Below are 25,534 nucleotides of genomic sequence, written 5' to 3'. Positions count from 1 at the left end.
TAAACCATCCTGTCATTTTTCTGCATCCTGAAGCCTACTGAATGCACAAGCTTTGATTATACATTGCCTGAAGGCAGACAACATTGTGCTTCACTTCTTCACATAATTGAAGAGAAATAATGTATCAATTTTTTCAAGCATTCCATAGTACACAACTGATTTTGCAACTTCTCTGTGAGGAGCCTGACTTTGAAGGCATTTTCCTACGTGCACATGTTGGCATAGAAAGGAAACTGCACTGCCTCCCTCACATTAGGTTAAGATCAGCTAACCTGTGCAGAAGGCCTGGTGGAAGCCGAGTAGAACTGAACCAAACAGGCCCAAATAAGCAACAGATTTGAAAAAAATCACAAGTGAATAACAGTAATGGAATAAGATCTGCATAATAATGAAATATAAGCTCCTTTTTAATGGAACTGGAGTCTGATGAATGCTCTGAGCCACAAGGCCAGCCCAAATGGGGCCATTCCCACTTAAGTCTAGCAGTTATACTTATAGCTGTCACTTACTGTAAAGAGAGAACACCAGGAACCTCAAACCTACAAAACCAGGAATTTTTAAGTTTGTAATCTTTAATCAGCTATGAACCTAGAGAACACCAGAAAAATGCCATTTCTTCCTTTGCTATGTAGCTTACCTTTTTAATTATTTTCAGTTTTTTTGTGGGAGCACAACTGTCAACGTTAATAATGTTTTATTCTGTGCTATAACATGGCACCCTTGTGTATCGCAAAAAATAAACTCGTCTCGTCTATGTAAACGTTACTATTGACTTTGTGTTCCTCCTGCCAATATAGCTTAAATTCTGAAGGCAAAAGTAAAAGATATTTTATAAAGCAATTGAACATTTATTATAATTGAATAAAATATTATTTAGAATTTTTTAAATAAAAATTAAAAAAACTGGTTTGATCATCACTGTGGTGATGATCAAAATATTTCAAACAATTAAATTAAATATAAAAATATGGATCATAAGATTCCATGCACTCTGCCCAACAGTTGGCCATAAATCTCAGCATCTGCTTTGATAGTCTGCAGGGCAGAGCCTTCCAGAGGCCCTCTGTGGCAGGTTTCTAGGTTGTTTCCAGTTTTCTTTGTCTGATGTCCATCCTCTTTGCCTTTTGGGATGAGGATTGAGCATTTTAGTCAGGGTCCTCTCTCTTGATTAGTCTTTAGATGTACAGATTTTAGTAGGTTTATCCTATGTTATAAGTCTATATGAGTGAGTAGCCCATGGCAGTTTAGTGTCCAAGTGGGTTACATAGTAATGGAAAGAGGGACTGCCTCTGACATAATCTGATTGGCCTGCTCTTTGATCACCTCCCCCTGAGGGGGAGCAGCCTTACCAGGTCACAGAAGAAGACAATGCAGCCACTCCTGATGTGATCTGATAGACTAAGATCAGAAGGAAGGAGAGGAGGACCTCCCTTATCAGTGGACTTGGGGAGGGGCATGCGTGAAGAAGGGGGAGGGAGGATGGGACTGTGAGGGGAAGAGGGAGGGGATTATGGGAGGATACAAAGTGAATAAAGTGTAATAAATAAAATAAAATAAAATTAAGAAAGTAAGTATCAATACATAGTGTGTATTTCCATTAACAAAATTAAATTTTTATAAACGAAACAATTAAATACCCTGTACAATTACAGTCAGACAAACTTAATGTACATAGTCTAAAGAAGCACATTAAGTTGTCATTTCTGTTGTTCTGCAGAGAAAGCTGAACCTTTAAGGCTTTTCTATGCATTAAAACAAAGATGTTCTGAATCAAATCACAAATATCAAGGTTAAAAGTGTGATGCAAATTCATTTCCTTCCCTGGTAACCATGAATATATTTGCATGTTTCATGTTTACACTTAATACAACACAAAACTAGTATAAATTGTGATGTGAGCCCTTATTCAAATGCTTTCCGTTATGACTAGCATAATATTTATCAGAACTGACTTTCTGCAGACTTAGGATAACCATGAAATACAAAGAAGAAAAAGATAAATCACCTGGGAATGTTGACATAGGCCAGAAGCTTATTGCCCTTCCTGTTGTACTTCCACCAACCACTTCATGGGTCATCTCATCCTTGGCAATTTGGTTACCTTCTACCTACATTTTTTTTCCAAGACAGGGTTAGTCTGTATAGCCTTGGTTGTACTGGACTCACTTTGTAGATCAGACTGGCTTTGCCCAGCTCTACCTGTATTTTTTTTAATTTTATTTTTCTGCAATTTATTTATTATGTATCTTGATTAAAGCCCCCTCCCTCACCTCCCACCAGCGTCATCTTCCCTTCCTCTTTCTCTCATCTCAGTCCCACAGTCCCATAGAAAGGGGGGGGGAGTCTCTTCTTCTGCCATCTGCCCATATCTTGTAAAGTCTCATCAAGGATCCTCTTCCTTGGTGCCCTGACAAGGCCGCATCACCAGGGGAGAGTGATCACAGAGCAGGCAACCTAGGAAATCATGATAAAGGAGCCCCTGTTCCCCTCACTTGGAGATACACATGGAGACTGAGCTGCCAATGGGCCACATCTGAGCAGGGGGTCTAGTTCTTCTCCATGCATGGTCCACCATTGGTGCATCAGTCTCTTCAGGGCCCCCTGGGCTCAGATCCTTTAGCGTTGTTGATCTCCTTGTGGGACTCCAGTCCCTTTCATGTCCCTCTAATTCCACCCCCCACTTCTTCCATGAGAGTCCCTGTCCTCTGCCCAGAGTTTGGCTGTGAGTCTCAGCATATGCTTCCTTCACCTGTTGTGTGGAGCCTTTCAGAGGACCCTCTATGGTAGGCTCCTATCCTGTTTCCTCTCTTCCACCATTTCTGGCATTCATCCTGTTTGCCATTCTGAATGAGATTTAAGCATCCTCCCTAGTGTCCTCCTTAGTGTTTAGCTTCTTTAGGTCTGTAGATGGCTATCCTATATTATTTGGCTAATACCCGCTTATTATAACTGAGCATATACCATGCCTTTCTTTCTGTTTCTGGGTTACCTCACTCAGGATGATCTTTTTTAGTTCCATCCATTTGCCCGCAAATTTCATGATTTCCTTGTTTTTAATTCTACCTGTATTTTAAATGATAAATTTCCAACAACAACAACAACAAATTTGGCAGATCTGACTGCTTGGCAGTGGGTCATTAAAGTGTTAACACCATAAAGGACTGACTCCTCCATAAAACATTTTTTATAACTCCAGGCTTAATTTCTTTGCCTTCAAGAACATATGGGGATACTCAAGAAATACTGAAAAAAAAAATCCTCTTCTTCTGGTTTTACCATTAGAATAGCATGAGGTTTTGAGCTAATATGCAATATAATCATCCACACATGTGATGTATTATCTGTCTACAGTTGTAACATAAGCTTTTTGCCCTGATCAATCCTGAGACATGAATTCTATTTAAAATTTAACAGTTTCTATGGCATTTACATTATAATTCCAAAGAACTTATGAAAGTTCTGGGCACCGTGAAGGGCACAAAGAACTCCATTTTAAAAAGAGAGAGAGAGAAAACACAATGAAATAAATATATGTTTAAAAAGCACCCGTGATTTGAAAGATATACTGCTAGATTAGTTATGGAACAGTAAGAAAGAGAATGACACAAAAGGAAAAAGAGTATTGAACCTGAAGTGAGCCAGGTGAGATAATAATTATGATAGACATATCTCCGAGAATTGAAGTTTAAAAAAAAAAAATCACAGGCTTTCTAAAATGTAGACTAGAAAATGATATTTTCTAATTCTTTTATAAAACTATTTTTATTAATACATAAAGAACTATGGATTAATTTATTTCTTTTGATACTTTGTGAAATTTAAAAAAAAACATTTTTATTTAGCAATGAAATTGAGATTATTTTCATTCAAATCACAGATAGTAAAATGCTGTTACTTCTTATTGACAGTCTACAAAGATGGCTTGTTGGAGGCTGATATACAATGCATGTTTATTACTATAATATAAAAAAGGAATGTTAATACTATTCTTGCTATCCAATACAAACTGGATGTCTGTTAAAACATTTACCTTTCTAAAGCCCATATATGGTAGGTGATACAGTAAAATGTTTGCACCACAAGCATGAATACCTGCAACAATCCTTAGAACACACTTGAAAAGGCCAGGTAAGCACAATCTTGCATTCTAGGACTAATAAGTAAAGAGTTATATAGTTGAGGTTCTCTGCCCGTCATGCTAGCCTACTATGCAAGCTCCAAGTCAAAGAGACTCTGTCCCCAAAACAAATTAAATGTGTTCTGAGGAAGAACAACTAAGGGTTGGACTCTGGCCTTTAAATAAATATAATCCTGTGAGTATACACACATAGAGACACACAGAAAATTCTGATAAAAAAATTTAAAGTCACCTATTAAAAACAAAATAAAACAAAGCAAAACAAAAATGATTCAAGTATTGAACAAAACCTTCAAAGAGCAGGCAATCAAGTTCATGTCAGAGACTGCTCCTGATCCTCATACTACGGGACTGCCCTGGAGACTGAGCTATCCATGGGCTATACCTGAGCAGGGGGTCTAGTTCCTCTCCAGGTAAGGGTCAGATAGTAGGGGAGGAGGTCTTCCCCTACCAGTAGACTAGGGGAGGGACATACAGAGGAAGAGTAAAGGGGGTGAGCCTGGGAGGAGATGAGGGAGGAGGCTACAGTCAGGATACAAAGGGAATTAATTGTAATAAATAATAATAATAATAAATTTAAAAAAAGATAAAAACCAAGTTTTTCACCTACTATAAACCTTTAAAATGTAAGAGAGAAAATATGCATAATTGTCACACAATTTTCATCCAACACTATACTTGACTGCGAAGGGTAACCAGAGGAATACTCCTTAAAGTCTTTTTGAGCAATTTAGCATCAGTACACTGAGCACATGTAGAATATATATGAACGTTCTGGTTTCCACTCATACACCCTGTGTTACAGTGGCCTGAACATAGTTGTCATCATGTTGAAAGCCACAAGGGCAGCTTGTGCCGCTCTCAGAAATTTCAGTGACCTTATAAGAACAGAATGGAATAGCTTCACCCCAACAACAGGTCCCCAGTATTCTCAAACACACAATAGCAACTTCTTCTTTTGTATTATTTCCTTCTCCCTATTTAGGATTTTTATGATATACTTGAAGGATGCTCACAACAGTAAAACAAACAAACAAACAAACAAAATAGCATAAGTAAGAAATAACAAAGAGACGTAAATTAGCTCACTTGTTCTTTGTTTTGTCATTTACAGATGTGTAGGTTTGGAGTAGCTAGATAAAAAGATATGAATGAAGTTTAAATAAGAACTTAAAGGAACCATGATATCATTTACTGAATTACGGATGAAACACAACCATAATAGGGAAAATCGTCACAGAAAGCGCCTTTAAAACGTGAGTGTAATTTTACTGCTATCAAATACACAATTCAAAGCCTCACTTTTCTCTTAGGAGAGTAGCAGAACACTTGAGAATGATTATTCACAGATAAGGTTGAACAATAATGACAAAGATTAGCAGCGGTCAAAAGCAAGGTTCTAAGGACTACACACCATTTCCAAAGGTCAGAGTCATGAGGTCTTTCAGTCAGTGAACATATTTACACACTGACTTAACTGGGCAGTCAAAAGAGAACATTTCTATTCTTTGGAATATAGATTAGAAAGGAGACCTATTTTTCCATAAGTTTTTGACCAACTGTACCTATAAAAATAGTGGCTTTTCCAAATATAAAAGCAGTTTGGCCATTCTGTTGCACTGCGTTATTTTATGTTGGAAGATAGGAAATCTGATTCAAAAGTCTCAAACAGCTATTTTTAAAAAGTTTTCAGGTTTATATGAATATGTTCAGTAAATGAGAGATTTCTCATAGTGAACTAGTAAAAAGAAAATAGTCCTTTTTCTCATATGAAATAATAAGTGTCTCACAGACAGGCCTGCTCCTACTCTTAGCACTGATATCAAAGATGCAGCTCTGAGTTGGAATCAACTCAGGAAGGAAAGTAAATGTCATTGGACAAGGCAGAGGCTACAATCCAAAATATAATGGCCAGCAAGATGGCTCAGAAAGTAAAAGTACTTGGGACCCAAGTCTGGTAGTCCAATTTCAGTCTCTGGAACTCACACAGAGTAGGAGGGAAAAATAGACTCCAGTAGAGTTCTCTTACTTGCATACCTGTGCAGTGGTATGCTTTTTCTTCCTCTCTCTTTCTATCTCTAAACAATAATAATAATAACAATAAATTTTAGATATTAATTGACAAAAAGAAACAAATTTCCGAGTAACACTGGTTCTGTGTTCATTCTTCATGAGACACAGCTGTGATATAAACAAGCCTTTCCCTCTGCACTTAGTTGTTCTCCACAAAAACACACAGCGAAGAATAAAAGGAGAAAGAAAGAGAATGGGAATGTGGGACAGAAGAAAGGAGAGATTGGACTGAATGAGAAGAACTGGTAAAATACCAAGAAAGAAGAGAATGAATAGCCTAAGAATTATATCCTGTGAAAAACAAAACAAAACAAAATAAAACAAAAACAAAAAAACAACCCTGCCAACAAAAGTCAGGGGAGGAAATGAAAAACCAGAGAAACCAATTTCCTATGTAAGGGAAGGTCTGAACCCACTGCCTTTGTTATGCCCTGCTAATCCAAACAGCCCGTTGGAATCCATTTCTAAGTCTTCCTCTCTCTTAGCATGTTGCACACTTTAGTTTCATAATTCTTGATTAACACACTAAAAGTGCAAGAAATTTGCACGTGGATAAATATGCAAATGAAAGATTCATTTCGGTAAACAGATAAAGAGTAGAAACCAACTGAATATATTAAAAGAAAGAAGAGATTTTAGGTACCTTGCAAATTCACATAAAGCTAGGGAAGTGAAGATTTGCTTAGGAGAATCTGCATCAAATCATCAAAATCCAATTCTCTCTCCAGACTAACACTTTATCAAATAATAGTTCTCGTGGTCTGGCTATGAGTGGGATTTAAATTCAAATATGTATGTTTACAAGCTTATAAAACTTCTCAATGATGTTAACTGTCTGAGTATTCAATAGGAATAAAAACAAAACCAAGTAAATTCAAACTATCATACTTTCTGAAGGAGAGAAAGAATATTTGTTTACAAATCTAAGCAGGTTCAGATTATTGATCTTCAGAAGTTCAATTTTACTTTCTGAACAGAACAATTTCCAGTTCTGTTCTATTGTTCATCCTATAAAATCCTTATCATTAAATGCCATTTATCTATCCTTCAAAATATAATGAAAATTGAGTAGAAAAGCAGAACATTAGCTGTACTCTGTTGTCAAATTATACACAGTTATGATATGGTATCACTCATAAATTTTCATAGAAAGAGATTAATCAGCATTGTAATAAATTACATAAATTTGAAAGTGTATACACATGTATTCACATTCTCATGCAATATAATGACTCACCATCTGTCACATAAATTAATTGTCAAGGTCACTGAAATAAAATGCATGCATTCTCAGAATCTTTAGAAAATCATTACAGAAAGCACTTTATTGAGAAATAATGCCATTTATAGTCATTTATATCTAACAAACCTTCATTATTTCCCGGAATTAAATGGACTATGAAAGTTTTGTTCAAATACCAGGCAAATATTAGCATTATTTTCTCAAAGAATATTAGATAATTTATAATTCTTTTATAGCCCAGGTTACTGAAATTGTTATGCATTAAGACTGTAAAGACAACTTTTAAGCATAAATAAAATTATCAGCATTATCTTACTAATTTTTAACAAGATTCTGCTTTGCTACAGTTATGTTTATGCCACAAATTTCCAAAAAATTTACTGTGGCACATTAGTCCTACCAATGCATAACTGCTTAACAAATGATTAAAATGGATTATTTGCCCAAACTCAAAAAGCAATTGATTAACCTAAAATAAAGATTTATGATTCTAAATCCAGTGGCTACTTTGTCTACTCTGTCTATGTGGTCTATCTTGTCTTGGATCTACTACTACATAGAAACTGACCTTATTTTTCTGTAGGAACATAATCTCAGCTCAAGATATTTATTGCCTCACTAACAAAACTAATACTTATTTTAGGCAGAAAATACAATGAAAAAAAAAGTATGTCTAATGGATATATAGAAGAAAAGAACTCAGAAGGAAATCTCCTGTCTCTTAAATTGTTCATAAATATTAATCAAGATCCCGTTAACTCACTATATAAAGTCTCTATTATTTAACTTCAATTCCTTTATCTCTAAATACGAATGAAATGTCCATATTCTAATCTAAATGGTTTCTAGGGAATAAAAACAACTACTTAAAGATATATGCTTCCAAAGAGCGGGCCTATCTTCCCGCTGGCAGGCAGCCTAGCCAGGCCACAGAGGAAGAGGATGCAGTAGTCCTAATGAGGGTCAGAGGGCAGGGGAGGAGGGCTCCCTCTTTCTGAGGATTAGAGGGGGGGATAGAGTAGAAGAAGGAGGGAAGGTAGGACCTTGAGAAGATGAGGGAGGAGCCACAATCAGGATATAAAGTGAATAAATTATAAAACATTAAAAATAAAAATATAAAGATACAATTTTATTATTCGAAGGTTCCAAAACAGATCATCATAATGAAATACGTTTTAAACGTATCTAAAATTATGCATTTACTTCTGATTATTACCTGTATAGGGTAATAATACATTTTAGGGAAACAATTTTTATCAAAATGTATAACACAAGTTCATTAGATATATGTGCATGAGTGTGAACACGTGGGCACACACTCCTACTGAGAAATTCATAATAGTAAATAGCCTAGAATGATTCCTTCTGTTCAATTTCAGCTGTATTTGGTTCTGCAATGCAGCTTGAAAACAATTATTATGATCACATTTAATGAAAAAAAATTAAACTTTTTTTCTCCAAAAATATTTCAGATGGTAAATATGCAATTAAATTATGGCAAAGAAGAGAACAATTGTCTCCTAATGTAAAAATCCAATGCTTGGATTAAGAATAGGATTTTTATAAAGAGATGTTAAATGTTTTAAGAATACATAATTATATATTAAAATGTATTCAATTGTTTATTTAAAATAGTCAAATTAAAGTTATGCACACACTAAAAGATTAAGATAAAATTATATTTTAATGATGTGGTATTTGCTCTTATAAATATAATCATAATCTGTGATCTTGTGGCAATACATAAATGGGACATCATGAGCTAGGTTAGGGCTGTGGGCATTTACATGGAGTCATTAAACTTACATGTTTTAATTGGACTGTATATATAAGCTGCAAATAAAAGTCCAGCCATCTACTAACGAAAACAATTTAATTTTCAATTTTTAAATGAGTTCACAGCTGACTAAGGATTTCAAATATACAAAGCCCACATTCTGTAGATAACTGTGCATGTGGCTGGAAAGTACTCAGCTTTCCCCCACGGTCATATACCCTGTCTTCCAAGGTATTTTTCTGAGTGACACATTAACCTCTGTTGTGCACTGATGATCAGACGGCCTTCTCTTCTGCACAACTGACAAATCCGCCCCTTAAAATTCATCCAATAAATCCATCGTGTCATGGATTTAGAGCACTTTCAGAAAGCCAACCTATTTTTGTCCGTACTCTCATTTATTCCCTCGGAGTTCTCCACGTTTTTGAAGTGTGCTGAATAGAGAAGTAAAATACTACATAATTCCCAACTCTAAAAGCATTTTGGGCAAAAGAGCAATTGAATATTTCAAAATGTTAATGTGAATATGCACATGTAAACTAAAATGTTACAAAATAATCTGTGTCAGATGTAAACTAAAATGTTAAAAAAAAGTCAGTGTGGAAATTAAGCAGTTAAGTACAAATTTAGGCTAAAGGTGAAGAACCTAAATTCAGAGAAGGGAAAACTATAGAACATGGAGTATGAGGATATAAACTGGAAAGATAATTTTGTCTTTCTGATTTTGATTTATTTTCAATTCAATTATTTTAATTAATTTAGAAAAAAAAACCTAATTCCTAAAGAAAATAACCTACTGACAGTTAGTATCTAACTTACATCAGCAAATGGATATGTGTTAGCTGCATTTACTAACTTAGGACACATCCTCCCCTGACAGAGGCAAACAACATGGGTACACCAAGGAAGCAGACAGGACCTAGTTTTATCTTAACTTTAAGTATAACAATAATCTGTAAGTTGTGGATGTACATGTGTGATACTAAGTATAATTTATTCAGAATGTCTATCTGAAAAAAAAATCTAAGACAGAGTTTTGGGATTTGGAGCTCCTCAGATCTCTTTCAGGAGCTGCTTGGTGAAAAGACCCAAGACCCATTCAAGCACACATAATTCAGAAGGTCTGCCTGCCAGCAATAAAGGCCGAAATTGGATACTTGGTGAGATTAATTACCTAGATAGAGGTTGATAATGCAAGTCAAATGGGAATGTAATTAAAGTGCACCTTCCATGAAAATTATTCATTGCTGATGGATCAAGTGACAGATAAATCAAAAGGCATTTAAAAAAAGAGCCTACAGGTTAACTTGAAGCAGGCCCTCCCTCTTTTTAAAGCTCTGTAATTACAGGTGTGCAATTCACTCTTGCTGTTCTGTCTCCATCCAGATACCAGAAGACAAAAGGGTAGATTGTAATGTAATCTAAAAGAAACAGAAGCCAATAGGAAAACCATTAGGATCATGGTTACAAACAAAAGGTCAGCTAGACTGGAACCAGTTGGTTGGCAGCCTTCAGAAAAGAGTGTCACTCTTTGCTCATACTATAATGGAACTTACAACCATAAAGAAAGGCAAGTGATGAATTAATAAGTTGACTACTCCCTAGGGTGCAATTCTTACAGATGAAAGGCATGCTGTGGCAATCAAACAGAGTTATAAATTAGATAAATCGAACGGCATAAAACCATTTGCATCATTATTATTAAATAAAGTCTTCCTGGATGTGCTGTTAGTTCTTTACTGTCAATACATTTATTTACACCCAAGAACAGTAAAAAAATAAAATAAATAAAACCACAATGTGTTATACCAGTAGCAGTGTAATTTCAGCTACCCAGAGGAATGCTAAATCTAATTTCCACGCTGAATTCTCCTAGATATGTACTACTAAGGGTAGATAGATAAAAATATATATATATATATCCAATTAAGTGAAAATTATTGAAAAAAGCAGTTTTATATGCTACTTATTTTCCTGATCCAAATAATAGATTCATCTTTCTTTTACTGACTTCTATCAAGAATGCATATTACACTTTTTTTGTCTTCAAGACCAAACTTGATGATGTGTAGGAATCCTACCAATGTGGTAAAGGACATAATTCATTAAAAACATGCTTTTAATAAAAATATATATTTTGAATGGAGACAACAAAAATTACTATTGCTTTACTTTTATAAGCATATCATTGTATGGCTTTCTAAAATTTGATAATTTAAATTACAACTTGCAAAAATCTGAATTCAAATACATTAAAACTCTGTCTGTCCCAAATATAATATAAAAATGTTTCAAGTTTCTGAAACATAATGCCTCTCCCAAATATAATATAAAAATGTTTCAAGTTTCTGAAACATAATGCAATCAAAATCGGTTTGCATTAAGATGATCAACCCTCACTTAGAAAGACAAACAGGATGGACATTGGATGTAGGAGAAAACAAGTAACAGGACATCTACCACAGAGGGCCTGTGAAAGACTCTACCTAGCAGTGTATCAAAGCAGATACTGAGACTCATAAACAAACCTTTGGCAGAGTGCAGGGAATCATATGAAAGAAGGGGGAGTTAGTATGACTTGGAGAGGACAGGAGCTCCACCAGGACCAAATATATCAGGGCACAGGGGTCTTTTCTGAGACTGTATCTCCAACCAAGGACCATGTATGGATATAATCTAGAACCCCTGCTTGGATGTAGCCCATGGTAGCTCAGTATCCAAGTGGGTACCCTAGTAAGGGGAACAGGTACTATTTATGACATGAACTCAATGGCTGGCTCCGTCCCCGAACCCGAGGGAGGAGCAGCCCTGATAGGCCACAGAGGAGTACTTTGCAGCCAGGCCTGAAGATACTTGATAAGCTAGGGTCAGATGAAAGGGGAGGAGGTCCTCCTCTATCAGTGGACTTAGAAAGGGGCAGGGAAAAGATGAGGGAGGGAGGACAGGATTGGGAGGGATTGAGGGAGCAAGATACAGCTGGGATACAAAGTTAATAAACTGTAACTAATATTAAATAAATAAATAAATTTGAAAAACTAAATATAAATATTTAATTTAGTTCTAGTAAAGATATATTCTAAATTGTTTTATATGCTAATAAATTTGATAAGGTTCTACTTCCAGGAGTAAGAAAGTTCAGAGGCAGACAAACAGACAATAGGAGATTTCAAAAAGGGAACAGAGGCTGAAGGTAAAAACGTACAAGCAAGTCCTTAGAGTCACCAGTCTATAGCTCTCCATTCCTAAAGGTGATATAGTAAAGTTGAAATAGGCTCAGCCAACTCCCAATGTATTTTTTTTTCAGAAGACAGTGTTCTTCACATCCACAGAAGGCCCTAATGAGTAACTTAATTCCAGACAAAATATAAAATCAACTGTTCTTACATCAGAAGATTAGTTGAGGTTTGCCTAGAAAACAGACTGAAGAATCACTAGGATACAATAATTACTATCCACTCACCATTTCAAAAAGTTGAAAAAAAAAAAAAAGAAGAAGAAACTTGAAAAAGTTGGACAGCAGTTTAAAGAAAGTCCGTCAGTGTCACTTCTAACATGACAGCATTTAGTGAAGCAGGTGTGCCATAAAGAACACATTAATACCCAAGGGGTCTTGGAATACCTTCATGGCATTCTGGGTGAAATATTTTTAAACCAAAAAAATTACATAATGAGAAAATGAAATTTGATCAGTGTTAAGAAATATAGACAATAGCAAGAATAATCTCAAAATATTTAGGCAATTTTATGGTTTTGTGTGTGTATGTGTGTGTGTGAGAGAGAGACCATGTGTGTGTTTGTGTATGTGTTTTTATGTGTTTGTGTGTTTGTGTATGTGTGTACGTTTTTATAAAGATCAATCCCAGAGAGCAGCAAGTAAGTACTACCACACAAGTATGTAACCAGTTCTATGACTATCACACAAATATGCACCAAACAAAACCTTCCACATTTTAAAAAAGGTGAGCATGTGCTATGGTGCAGTTTATGACATGGTCATAAAAAAAGGAAAACAAAGGCAAGGGGAAAACAAAATAAAATATGACACATTATATAACTACAAGGGATATTAATGTCCACAGCAATATAAGTATAGTTACAGACCATGGCTATATATATTTATATCTATGAGACATATACTAAATTTATAGCAGTCAACATTAAGAATGACAACATATTACAGGAGAGATAGTTCTACATCTACAGGTTTTGCTTTCTAAAATTAACATCTCTCCTTTTTATGACCTCTATTTGTGATAGTATAGGTTCTCAACAATAATTTATTTGGGGCTAAATTTGGGTTCTTAGTGATGTCATGCATGTAAGAAAATAGAATGAAATGTCAAAACAAAGAGAAAACAAGGTTATGATAATGCATTAGAAGAGAACGACAGCCATTTCTTTCCAAACAAAACTCAGACTCATTTTCTGTCTCAGTCTTTAGCAGTTTGATAAATGTTGTATGAAATCAGCATAAAAAGCAATCTATTACAATTCAGTTCAGCCAACCCCATGCATGCCTGCTGCATATGCCACAGTGTATTTGTTTTTGACCATGGAAATAGGATTATGATATTTTCTACCTCAAATTCTCCAGCATAACTGTTTTTCATAGCTTCAAATGTTTAACTCCAATGGATTTCCTCTGTCTTCATTCGCATGACCTCCTAAGACATTTGAAACTATCAGTTCTTGGCTGAAAAAAAAAAAATCCCTTCCTAGGATTGCTGTGCCATCCTTGCTATCTAACTCAGATGCCATTCCATTCCATTTCCATCCAGCAATGCTGGTATTCTACTAGCTCTTAACCTTGGGAGATCTAAAAGAATTTTTTCATATATATATAGCTATTGCTATTTATGTTCACATCTGTACAATAAATTATATATTATATAGCCTGATACAGCCAGAGTTAATAGTTGTGCTTAAAAGTATTAAAAAAACACTTGAATAATACACTAGTGGTAATACTAAATGAGTGTTTCCTTTTTATGATATATAAATGTCTTTGTGGATGTTATGCGGAATATTCTGCATCTTTCTATATGTTGAACTTAATGACCAGATATTATCAAAATTTGAGATGCTAATTGTCTAATGTCAACATGAAATGAATAATTAAGAAGCACATGTCTTCAACCTATGGTGACTGCTTTCACACACCTCTTCTATGCTCCTTGTCTGCAACAGGGCAAGTATTACAGGTTTATATGTGTATCTCTATCACGTACTTTGTCACAGAGCATACATCATCTGCTCTGGGTGTCTCAGATTAATTTTGTTAGCATGGAGCAATTATCTCTTCCTTTCTGATTGACCTCTTTGTAAATGAAGTGCAGGAAAGTTAGATAATTTTTTATGGATCTTTCACCTCTTAATTGATTCTGTCCATTGCTTCTAAAAAAACAAAGTCATAAAAACAGATTTAAGCAAGTAAAGATCAGCCTATTGCAGTTATAATTGACAGATCTGAGAAGAAAGATCTTGATAGTGTTTTCTCCTTTACCCTATTACTTGGATCATTTGGTTAGGACTGTTAATGATCCTCGTGAATCAATGTCTTTTCTAGGTACCTCTAATTTACTGCATTGGTGGATAAATACAGATGTTTTCTGGATAGCTCTGCATCATTCCACTAGATTGCTTGTCTGAATCAAATTTGCTTCAATTCATCACCAACAAAGCAAGGAACAAAATAATCAACATTTACTCTCTATTTCAGTAGACTGGTACTGAAATGGAACAACTAAATGCTGATCAATGTTAAGACCATCTCCTACTGTTCTCAAGGTGATGCCACTATGTAGGTACAGAAATGCATGTGCATGTATCGGTGAGATGGGTAGTGAGCCTGGAGCTGGCAAGAACTGTGCCCACTAGTACATGAGTCAAAGTGTGTATTATCATCATCACTACCTGTTCACATGTACATTCATTCATACAGAGACAGCTTATGAAGCTCTAGTCTCCAACTTTTCATTGTCTGCAATGAAGTCTGTCTCCAGAATGTTCTTATTTTAGTAACAGAAATGGTTTGACAATTGGACCCACAAGAACAGATTAATGATCAAAGCTGTCTGTATACTGGAAAGTAATCACTGATATAACTGACTTGGACCAAATAAAGATTTAAAACCTTTTGTGCATCATAATAATCAGTTTGTTACTTTTATATATTTTGTATCTCCAGAAAAAGAAAATGAATTCAACAGATATTTACCAAAGATTATATTCTGAAAATATTTTTTCTTGCACATTTAATTTAGGTCCTTATGTAAACATGGTTTTGGTATTTTCTCATCTTTAAAGAAAATAGCACATTTTTGTTAAACCAATCTTCTATTTCTCATTTAAATGAATTTTTTCTTTATTTTAAAAGTGAAGTGGTTATTCTTTTGTAAATATTGTTTTATGGGATGCATTTAAGTTGGCTAATGCCTTGACTCAATAAAATTTCAGTAGCAAAGTGAAAGACCTCTATTAAGGGTAATTCATAGTGTAAAAAATACTCTACATAATACTATCATTATGGACTATTCAAGGGTAATAATCCAGCATTTATTTAAAAGAAGGGTTTTAAATTTAGTAGTTACAAATTTAATTCTCTGAAATAGTTATAAAAATTATTTCACAAGAATCCTATATACAGCACTTACTTCTTAATTATGTGCAAATTACTCTATTAAAATTGCCAAGAATATGACAAACTTTTTCAAGCCTGAGAACTAAAACAAAAATTTCTAACTAATTTGTATAGAATTTTATGGCAGCATCACTGTGCAGCCTCTATGTCTGATTAGATAATTAATCATCTTGCCTTAATCACAGAAAAAAAAAAAATCATGACTACAGGCCACTTTTACTCGTGCTCTTACTAAACAAGTGCAAACATTTTAGAGGAGGAAATCACAAACAATATGAGGCTCTACAACCCTCACAGTTTTCCCAGTACACAAAGGGGCAGATTTCATACTTGGCCTCATGTTCACAGAAAACACATATTTTCTCTCAAACTAAGGTGAAATCCAATTATTTCACAGGTGAGTAATTATATTAAATAGCATGGTCTGCTAGAACATATCATACATAGCTTTACGTAGAGTTGTTTTCTTACAGTTTTGGAGACTTGATGTCCGAAACAAAGCCCAGCAGGGTTCAGTTTTACCAAGGCTTCCGGATGAGAGATCATTGATTTTCGTCTGTGTGCTCTTACAATCTGTCCTCACATAAGTGGAAGGTGGGGAAAGCGGGGGGAAAGAACACATTCTAGGGTCCTTATAGGATCTTAGATTGTGAGGAGCCAGATTAGAGTAGGGTGTCACTTCCTTTTTCCTCCTTGTATACCCCATCACCTGATATGGGCCACATTGGGGGTCATAAGCTTTTAGAAAGGACAAAGTCCAGCTCTTCTGCTGTGATAAGATACATGTGTGTGTGCTTATGAAAGCATATTTTAATAAGACTAACACTTTTTCTACAAGACGTTCTATTTTTTTGTTGTACTTGGAGCTTTTTGTTCCTCACGGTGAGCTAATTATATCTTATAAAATTGCTGATTTTAATATTACTTTATAACCAGTAAATATTCTAGAATAAGAAATATTTTCTCAATAGCGCATTTCCTTAAAACATAAACCAAGGTTATAGATTTACAAGAAATATAAAAATTCACCACTTTAAATGGAACTAATTCATTTTATTTATCAACCATGTAAGTTGATTTGTGCCCATTTTAATCCTAGGAAAGAGATGTTTTGGGTTAATTTTCGAGAAAAATATTCGTAGTTGAATTACATTAATTTATGTGAATAAGGCTATTTCTGAAAATTAAAAACATGATGCGCTAACATCTTTTTGTATAGCTTTGGCTATGTATTATACTTTATAACATGATGTTACTGATATATTTCATTTGGAACATTACATCAATATCACAAATCACACTAAAGAGAACACTCAAATAAATCTTAGGAATCAGATCTGGGAATTGAAAAACATGAAATTAATTAAACTAAAATATGCAATTCTGTTTTTCCTTAAAGAAAGAGAGTGAAATGGCAACCAGAGATAATAGAATGTTTATCAAAGTTATTTCTCAATGATATTTTGTCAGTAATGTCCACGGGACATTATTTGATTCCCTTTTTCTCCATAATTTACCTAAGAATTCCCATATAATGATTATATAAAACTAAGCAGTTTAAGAAACAATGCTTGATATAATTACATACACACTTTTGAAAATTCTGATAGTCAATATAATTAATTGCCATAATTAGGATCAAACAATTTACTGGTGATCCTTTAAAGTCACCTTCTTAAAGTCAATGTTTTACCTGTAAAATTTCACAAAACCACTCAAATTTTTAATGAAATGATATTAGAGTGCTATAAAATAGTTCATCTATATAAAATAAAACATACTGTAAATAAGAGAAAAGAGACTAAGATATCAGTGTATGCTAGAATGTCTGTCCTACACTAACTCATGCCCAGGTACACCCTCGTGTCTTCAGAAAATGCTTGGTTCATCTTGTTTTGTTTTTCCAGAACTAAGTTTAGAGAGCTGTTTAAAGCAATTTAACTGGAATCACCAAATAATGGGGGGACAGAGCCCCAATTGGCCATCTTTTTTTAACAAATAATGCTTCCAGTAATGGGAGTAGGAAACATCTAATAGAGTTGTCTAAGTGGTCCCAGGAGAACCCCTAAATAACCCACGCAGATGCCAAGACTAAAGGTTGTTCTCCACAACATGCTAGCAAGGCCCATGGCTGAAAACAACACCTATACAAGTTATTGAACACAGAGATGTCGAGCTGGTGACCCTGAGTGTTGAAAGGACCGGGGTCCCTGGTTCTTGTGAATTCTCTTCGGCTTTTTTAGTTCTTATTGCTTGTTTTGTCCAAATCCAATGTGTAAGCCCTTGGTTTATCTTATTATATTTTATTTTATTATTATCCCTTAGAAGCTGTTCATTTTTCTAATGAGAGAGAAACAGAAATGGATGGAGGGTGCGGGGGAGAGGTGCAGAGGAACTGGTAGGAGGAAAAGGAGGACACACTGTAATCAGGATATATTACGTGAGAAAAAAAGTCTTTTTTCACTAGAAAGAGGAAAAAGAAATGTGTTGTGGATGATACACACAAATGAACAATCCATCACCAACAACTGGCTTACTCCAAAACCCAGCTCTTCTCACTGCATCAGGTCTGATTACCCAACAGCAAGGCTCGCACAGCCCTTCAGGGAAATCTTTACTGATTCAGCCCAGATCGCTGTCTTTCTCTAAACACACTCTGAACTTTGCACCCTTATTATTTTTTAAATATGATTTAATTTTATGTAATGGATCTTGTGATGTGGTGGTCACAGTCTCCTTGGTGAAGGACAAAAGAAATTATTTTACCAGCTGCTGAGATAGCTGCCAAGAAGCAGAAATCACTTCCTGCTTCCATCAGAATTTTTTTTTTTCCGTCTGAAAAATGACACCATATTCTTTCCTAGTGAAACTTACAGTCAATATCTTGGAAACACTGAAGTGTAAAATTCATTTCAACAAAGGATAACAGAGATGTTCATTAAATGGGGATCATTCCCCAGAGACAGCACAAGATTCCAACAGGAATGTCTCACAGCTCAATTCCACCCCTTCTCCACTTCTGTTTGCTTCCCTCCTCCTTGACTGTCTAGTCTCAACTCCACCCCTCAGTAAGTTTCTCATACCAAACTCTTGCTGACTGCTTCTTAGTGAGCCCGGTTTGAGAGACAATCCATTCTTTCCTGAAGGAGTTACAGCTTTTAATTCATATTTCTTCCTAAAGCTTTCCAGAGCACCAAAGCCGTCTAAAGACCATATTTAAAAACACAGTGTATAGACTTGTGCTAAGAAATGTGCACAGGTAATTTAAACAGGCAATAGGGCATTAAAATTAGCAAAGAAAGAAAGGCTAGATCAGGCTCTTCTTATAAAGCTGATAGGTTTCAGACTCAGCCAAAGACCACAAGACCTTCTTAAAAGCCTATTACAATGTTCACGAAACTCCACCACCTAGTACGGGGTCACTTTTAGTACTGTTGATAAACTAGTCCTTGGCTACACCTACTGAATATTGACTGCACAGCATCTTTCAACAGAGTCAGCCAAGGAAAGCTCAAATTTCTGAAACTTCTTCCAGTAATAAGATTTTTCTGGTGATTTTAGAAATGTCTGGCTTCTCAAACTGACTTCCTGTCATACATTTTTCAGAACAGATTACCTGTAACAAAAGCTGACTAAGGAAGGCATTTAAATTATCAGAAAAAAAAAAAAGAGTATTAGCCTAAGCTACAAGTTCACAATTATCATTTCTTTTTGAATACTCATTAAATTTGCCAGTATGTGTTACAAAACTATGGACAATCACAGGATCCCACTTCTACTGATGACACTAAGACACTCTAATGCAAATTTTAAAAAGCAAAGTTTTCAGATATTACAAAAATCAATGTAGTGGTTTGAATAACAATGGCTCCCATAGGCCCATAGGGAACAACACTATTGGGAAGTATGGCCTTGTTGGAACAGGCCTGTCACTAAAGGGGGTGGGCTCTGAAGTCTCAGAAGCTCAATCCAGTTCACCTCCTGCTGTCTACAGTTCCAGCTGTAGAATTCTCAGCTCCTTTTCCAGTACCATCTCTACCTGCATGCTGCCATGCTTTCCATATGACGAGTATGGACTGACCATCTGAAGCTGTAAGCCAGCCCCAACTTGCTGTGGTCACGGTCTCATCGCAGCAATAGAAATCCTAACTAAAACAATAATCTTCTATGCACTAAAAAATGGGTTAAGAAGTATAGGATAGATAGAGCTGGGTGTGGTGGTGCATGCCTGTAATCCTATCACTTGGGAGACAGAGGTAGATGGGTACTTGTGAGTCTGAGGCTAGCCTAGTCTACAAATCAAGTCCAGGACAGCCAAGGCTACACAGAGAAACCCAGTCTCAAACAAACAAGCAAACAAAACAAAACAAAACAAAAAAGAAATATACAAGGCACAACAACCAAATCCATTAATTTTAACTGTGATGTAGATTACAGTCATGAGAAATACTATTACTAGTTTGACCACTAACTTCTCACTCTTCTTTTAGAGCCTTCATCAAAACTGTTTGAAATATAGCAGTTTAAACTGGCTTAGAGTGTATACACCTTTACTTCCTTTGCCAGAAATATAGTACTATTAATAAGCATGAATGTCATTTTACAGATAACAGAAGGAATAAGTAAGTTATAATCAATAAGCTGGAAAAATATATTTCTGTGTAGTTGTGTAACCTACATACTCAAGGAGAACCACATTATGAACTCAGTAAAAACACACAGCACATACCTGCTTGACCAGTGGTGATGCTGACAGCTGCAAAGAGCCGCTGGGACCGGCTTAAGTCAGAAACTCCATTTACGGCTTCAACTTCGAAAGTGTAATTTGCATGGGCAAGCAGGTCCATGACAGTGACATAGTTATCCTCTAACCCCGTCTGCTGGGGCATGTATCCAATGTTACTTCCACAGGGTACACATTCTCCTTGCTCCCAACTGCACCGCTTACACAGTATTCTGTAAGTGACATCGTTCCTTCCACCATTGTCTGCTGGAGGACTCCATTCCAAACTTACAGTGGTTTGGTTGATGTTGAAAATAAGGTTCTGTGGTGCAGAGGGAGGCCCTTTGGAAGCCAAAAATAAACAGGTAGGCAAAAAGAAGAAAAATGTATACAAACTAAATGAACAATAGAATCTATGTAGGATATTAAAATTGATAAGTAGACTCTGAGCCAGAAGATGGCCTCCCATGATTTCTTTCACATAAACACTGAACTGTCTTGTTAAACAAAATCACCATGATTTCACTTGACAAGAGGTTTTACTTATTTTTTTCCTTTCATGTTGAACAAGAAGAGGATAATGACTACCTATCTATTTTTACCACAGTCATTCACACTGTTTCTTCTAAGCAATTAAAAAAAGTTAGCACACCCAAGGGAAAAGGTTGTGTGATTGTTTAAATAGTTTTCTTTTGAACCAAGTTATAGTAAGCACACTTTTTTCATTCATAATGTGCTCAAGAGTGAATGATAGCAATGAGTAGGGCTGCTATCTACTGGGCCTCTTAAATATTCATTAATTTTGAAGCACCAAAATGTAAGATTGGTTGATCATCAGGATTTTAATTCATAAAACACTACTGCTTAGTCACATTTCATGTACCATACGGCCAATAATTTGTAACAAGTTCTAAGAAATACCATATGTAAAATGTTATTACATGCATCTTAATTTGGGGGAGATAAGATTATTCTAACATTACTACTTAACTGAATTTGCTTATGAAAAGTTTTAAAAAATTAAAAGCTAAAACTTCCAGCCTTGAAGCCTGCTTTGGTGACACTCTGCTGAGTGTTATAAATGGACGGACAGGAGGTAAAAGCTTTTCTTCTTATGACTTGAACTTACTTGTGCATGCGACATATGGTGGGTCAGAAGGAGCTCTGTAGTAGCCATCTTCACATTCACATCTCGAGGATCCTTCTCGGTCAGAGAAGCTGTGGGTTGGACACCGGGAACACTGAAGATCTTGAGAGGAAGATTTGTAGAACCTGCGGCCACAGGCTGGACAGGAAACAAGTCATGAGAGAGTGGGAGGAAAAATGGGCCATCTTTTGTGAAAAATGAACTTTCCATGACCAGATATAGGTTTTGATGTATTCCAACAAGGCAAAATCATGATACAGTTTTTAAAGAAAATAATACAAACAATAGAGAAAGTTTGCACCTGCAGCTGGGCTCAGTGCAATGTTAAATAGAACCCTGGAGAGTTGGGTGACTAACTCAAGAACAATCAAAGGATGTTTGCATCAACATTTGAACTGAGTATCAGGAATAAACTTTTATATGAATATGGCTGAAATGCTTTGCCCCAAATTTCTCCAAGCTTTATAATGAGCACATGAAAGTCATACAGCAGCCTCCGCTCCACAATAGAATCGATTTTTGTTAAAAGAAATACTTAAGTGCTAAGAGCAGGAGATGACAAATCATTAGCGAAAAGGGGAGATGTGACTTGGAGTGCTTCCTGTTTCTCCTCTGCTGAGAGGGTCGAATGCTCAGGAACTAAGCAGCTGTTCTAGACAGTGAGCAGGGAGCCGCAGATACTGCAGGTACTTCCCAAGCTGACTGCTCCAACTCACTCAGCACTCATGACTGTGGGTACCCATGTGCGCTTAACATTCTTGGATATTTTATATGCTTATTTTCATCTTCAATTAAAAAACTTTTAGTATTTCAGCAATGTGGTTATTGAGGATACTCTATAACAGGTATATTAAACAGACTCAATTCATTCTTTATTAAAACATACCTGAATACTTTAATGTTGAAAAACAACTATATCTCTGAAGAAGAGTTAGTAGATATTTTATATAAATCTATTTTAGAAATTTTAATCTTATCCATTTTGAGGGGCTATTTCAAGGCAGGATCTCTCTTTCTCTGTAGTCCTGGGCATCTTTGAGCTCATTATTTTAGCCAGGCTGACCTTGGTATCAGCCTTTCTCTGCCTTCCAAGTGCTGAGACTAAGCACAAGTGCCGCCACACCTACCTCTTCTAAAAGTTTAATCCCTTACTTGAAAGTTTAGTTGGCTCTCTTTGGTGCTATTCAGAAAATTAATTAGAATTTCACTCTCTGGACAGTGGAAGGTAGGAACTATCCTACTGGAGTGTCATAATTTCCAGAAATGTTCAGTCATCCTTTGCTATTGTCTACACATTCGATATTTTGTGTACAGCTTTGAAATTTGTGAAGGTTTATTTTTATTTAGGTTTCAGGATTAAGACTGTTTACAAGATCGGTATATTATATAACATAACATTAATTTATAGATGTTCTATTCTGTGACAGATAGATCATCAGGAGCAGTACAATCTCATTGTGAATGTAACGTCCACCACTGCCCTCAGAAGCTGGCTCAGTGGATAACTGAAATAATCACATGACACAAAGACACACAATGCAGACTTACACATTCTCAGTAGCAATTATTACATGCCCGAGGTGCGAGAAAACAGGGGGCGCAAATTCAGAATCATAGCAAAGCTAACAACACACACAGATTTGAGCTTTTCCTATTAAAGGATGTCCACTGTTAAGATAAAGTCTAGTTTACACTTCTCAATGCGTGCACATGCGCACACACAAAATGTTACTTTATAAGTACTCACTAGGTCTTGCTTCCTGTTCTATCTGTATACAAAGATCTGGAAACAGTAAGGTTTCTAAATGTGAGAGAGTCTCTTCATGACACTTAGTTGTTTTTAACGGATTAGAAGAAAGAGAAAGAATTATGAGAACCACATGGCACCATGATTTGATGTTTGGCAGGTACAGTCTTTCAGATAGAAAACTGAACCAAGATAGTGGAATTCCTAAGATATTTTCTCCAATTTTTCTAAAGTCCAAATTAGAAAGTGAATTTTTTTGATGAACACTCATGATGTTGAGAATGTATCTAAAAGTCTTACTGCTCATCTTTCAAATTACATTAAATTCTATTTCCCTTTTAACAGATGGGAAAACAGATTTGAAGCAAAAGTAATCCGAGTTCTTCAAATAATTCCATTTGCCTAAGTGAAAACCTGATTTAGAACAGAGGTCTGCACACTGCTCACTACAGGATCCTCATTGTGATGCAGGCGCTCAACACTTTCAGTCACTCTAAGTGATTTTCAATAGAGCTTTATTATCTTTCCTGACACACTACTCCTAAATTTCCACTATTGTTTTAGTTTAGTGCTCTATGTAACAACACTCCGACACTTTTTAATGAGAGATGTTAAATAGACCGTCTCAATTTTACCCTGAGTTCTGGGCTGCACAATTATGGAGAGCATTCATGGCTGTAATTAAATACGGTAATACTAGAAAAGTGTTCATAATTTTTCCCTTTGAAGTAATATTCGGCTGTAGTGCAGGTAACACTGAAAATTATAAGTTGCAACAAGTGAATTCACTTAACCTCAAAGGAAACTATCAATTTAGTGTTATTAAAAGTAAGTACAAATTCTTTAGAAGAAGGGTATTAAAATAAAAGCAAAAGCATGTAAAAGCAAAACCTTTATATCTTAGGATAACGTGAGGAAGTGGGTGGTAAAAACCCTGGGGAGGAAATAACAGATGTTCTTAAAATTAGAAACTGAGATAAGAAATCTATGTAAAATAGCTAAAGTCAAATACTCAGTGAGATAAACTTATAAAGTAGGCTTGTCTAGAATACACATGAAAGAGAATTAAGTGTCCCAACTACTACAAAATGCCTGCACAGGAACTCTGGCAACTTTCCTGTAGACAAATGGATATGGTTTTCTGAAACGCACAAGGAAAAAGATTTCACAGGTAAACATATTACAAATGTGCAAACGTAAATTCTCTGTACATGTAAGTATGGACTAGACAAGAAAACCTTCATAGGAGCTGTGAAATAACCGCTTAACATTCTTCTTGCTCTGTGTTTGAATTTCTTTTTTTTTATTTTATTATTTTTTCTAATTTTATTTTTCTTATTAGTTACATTTTGTTAACTCTGTGTTCCAGCTATATCCTGCTCCCTCATTCCCTCCCCAACCCCACACTCCCTCCCTGGTCTCCTCCCTGCCCCTCCAAGTCCACTGATAGGGGAGGACCTCCTCCCCCTTCATTTGACCCTGTTTTATCAGGTATCTTCAGGGCTGGCTGCAAAATCCTCCCTTGTGGCATAACAGGACTGCTCCTCCCCTTGGGGGGGGGGAGGTCAAAGAGCCTGCCCTTGAGATCCTGTTAGAAATAGTCCGTGTTCCCCTAACTTTTGAAAACTACTTGGTTACTGAGCTACCACGGGCCACATCCGAGCAGAAGTTCTAGGTTATATCCATAGATGGTCCTTGGTTGAGTGTCAGTCTCAGAAAAGACCCTGTGCCCGGATATATTTGGTCATTGTAGAGCTCCTATCCTTTCCATATCATACTAACTCCCCTTCTTTCATATGAATCCCTGCACTCTGCTGAGGGTTTGGTTATGAGTCTTAGTGTCTGCTTTGAAACACTGCTAGGTAGAGTCTTTCAGAAGCCTTTTGCGGTAGACTCCTGTCATACGTTAATGAAACTTGAACTCAAAGCAAAATTTAATGGTGTGCAATCCTATGGAGAAATAAATTACAATAAGAAACATACCAATTTAATGTCCTGCCTTTTTAAGCTTTCACGTTTTGGTTTTTTTTTTTTTTTTTTTTTTTT

At 35.8% G+C, this 25,534-nt stretch overlaps 1 protein-coding gene across 6 annotated transcripts in view; it reads right to left on the bottom strand.

The window, feature by feature from the left end:
* The window catches only part of Epha7 (EPH receptor A7), a 160,578-nt gene that overhangs the window by 77,445 nt on the left and 57,599 nt on the right, over positions 1–25,534 (bottom strand). For all 6 annotated transcript variants that reach the window (XM_055599358.1, XM_055599360.1, XM_055599361.1 and 3 more), the window contains exons 4-5: positions 21,724–21,879; positions 20,601–20,936 (exon numbers count right to left, since the gene is read on the bottom strand). In XM_055599358.1, coding sequence (XP_055455333.1) covers positions 20,601–20,936; positions 21,724–21,879 — 492 coding nt within the window. The remainder of the gene's footprint in view (positions 1–20,600; positions 20,937–21,723; positions 21,880–25,534) is intronic.

The sequence above is a fragment of the Psammomys obesus genome, unplaced genomic scaffold, assembly GCF_907164565.1.
Source record: "Psammomys obesus unplaced genomic scaffold, mPsaObe1.curated_primary_1811, whole genome shotgun sequence".
Classification (NCBI taxonomy): Eukaryota; Metazoa; Chordata; class Mammalia; order Rodentia; family Muridae; genus Psammomys; species Psammomys obesus.
This window is presented reverse-complemented; position numbering and strand designations above follow the sequence as displayed.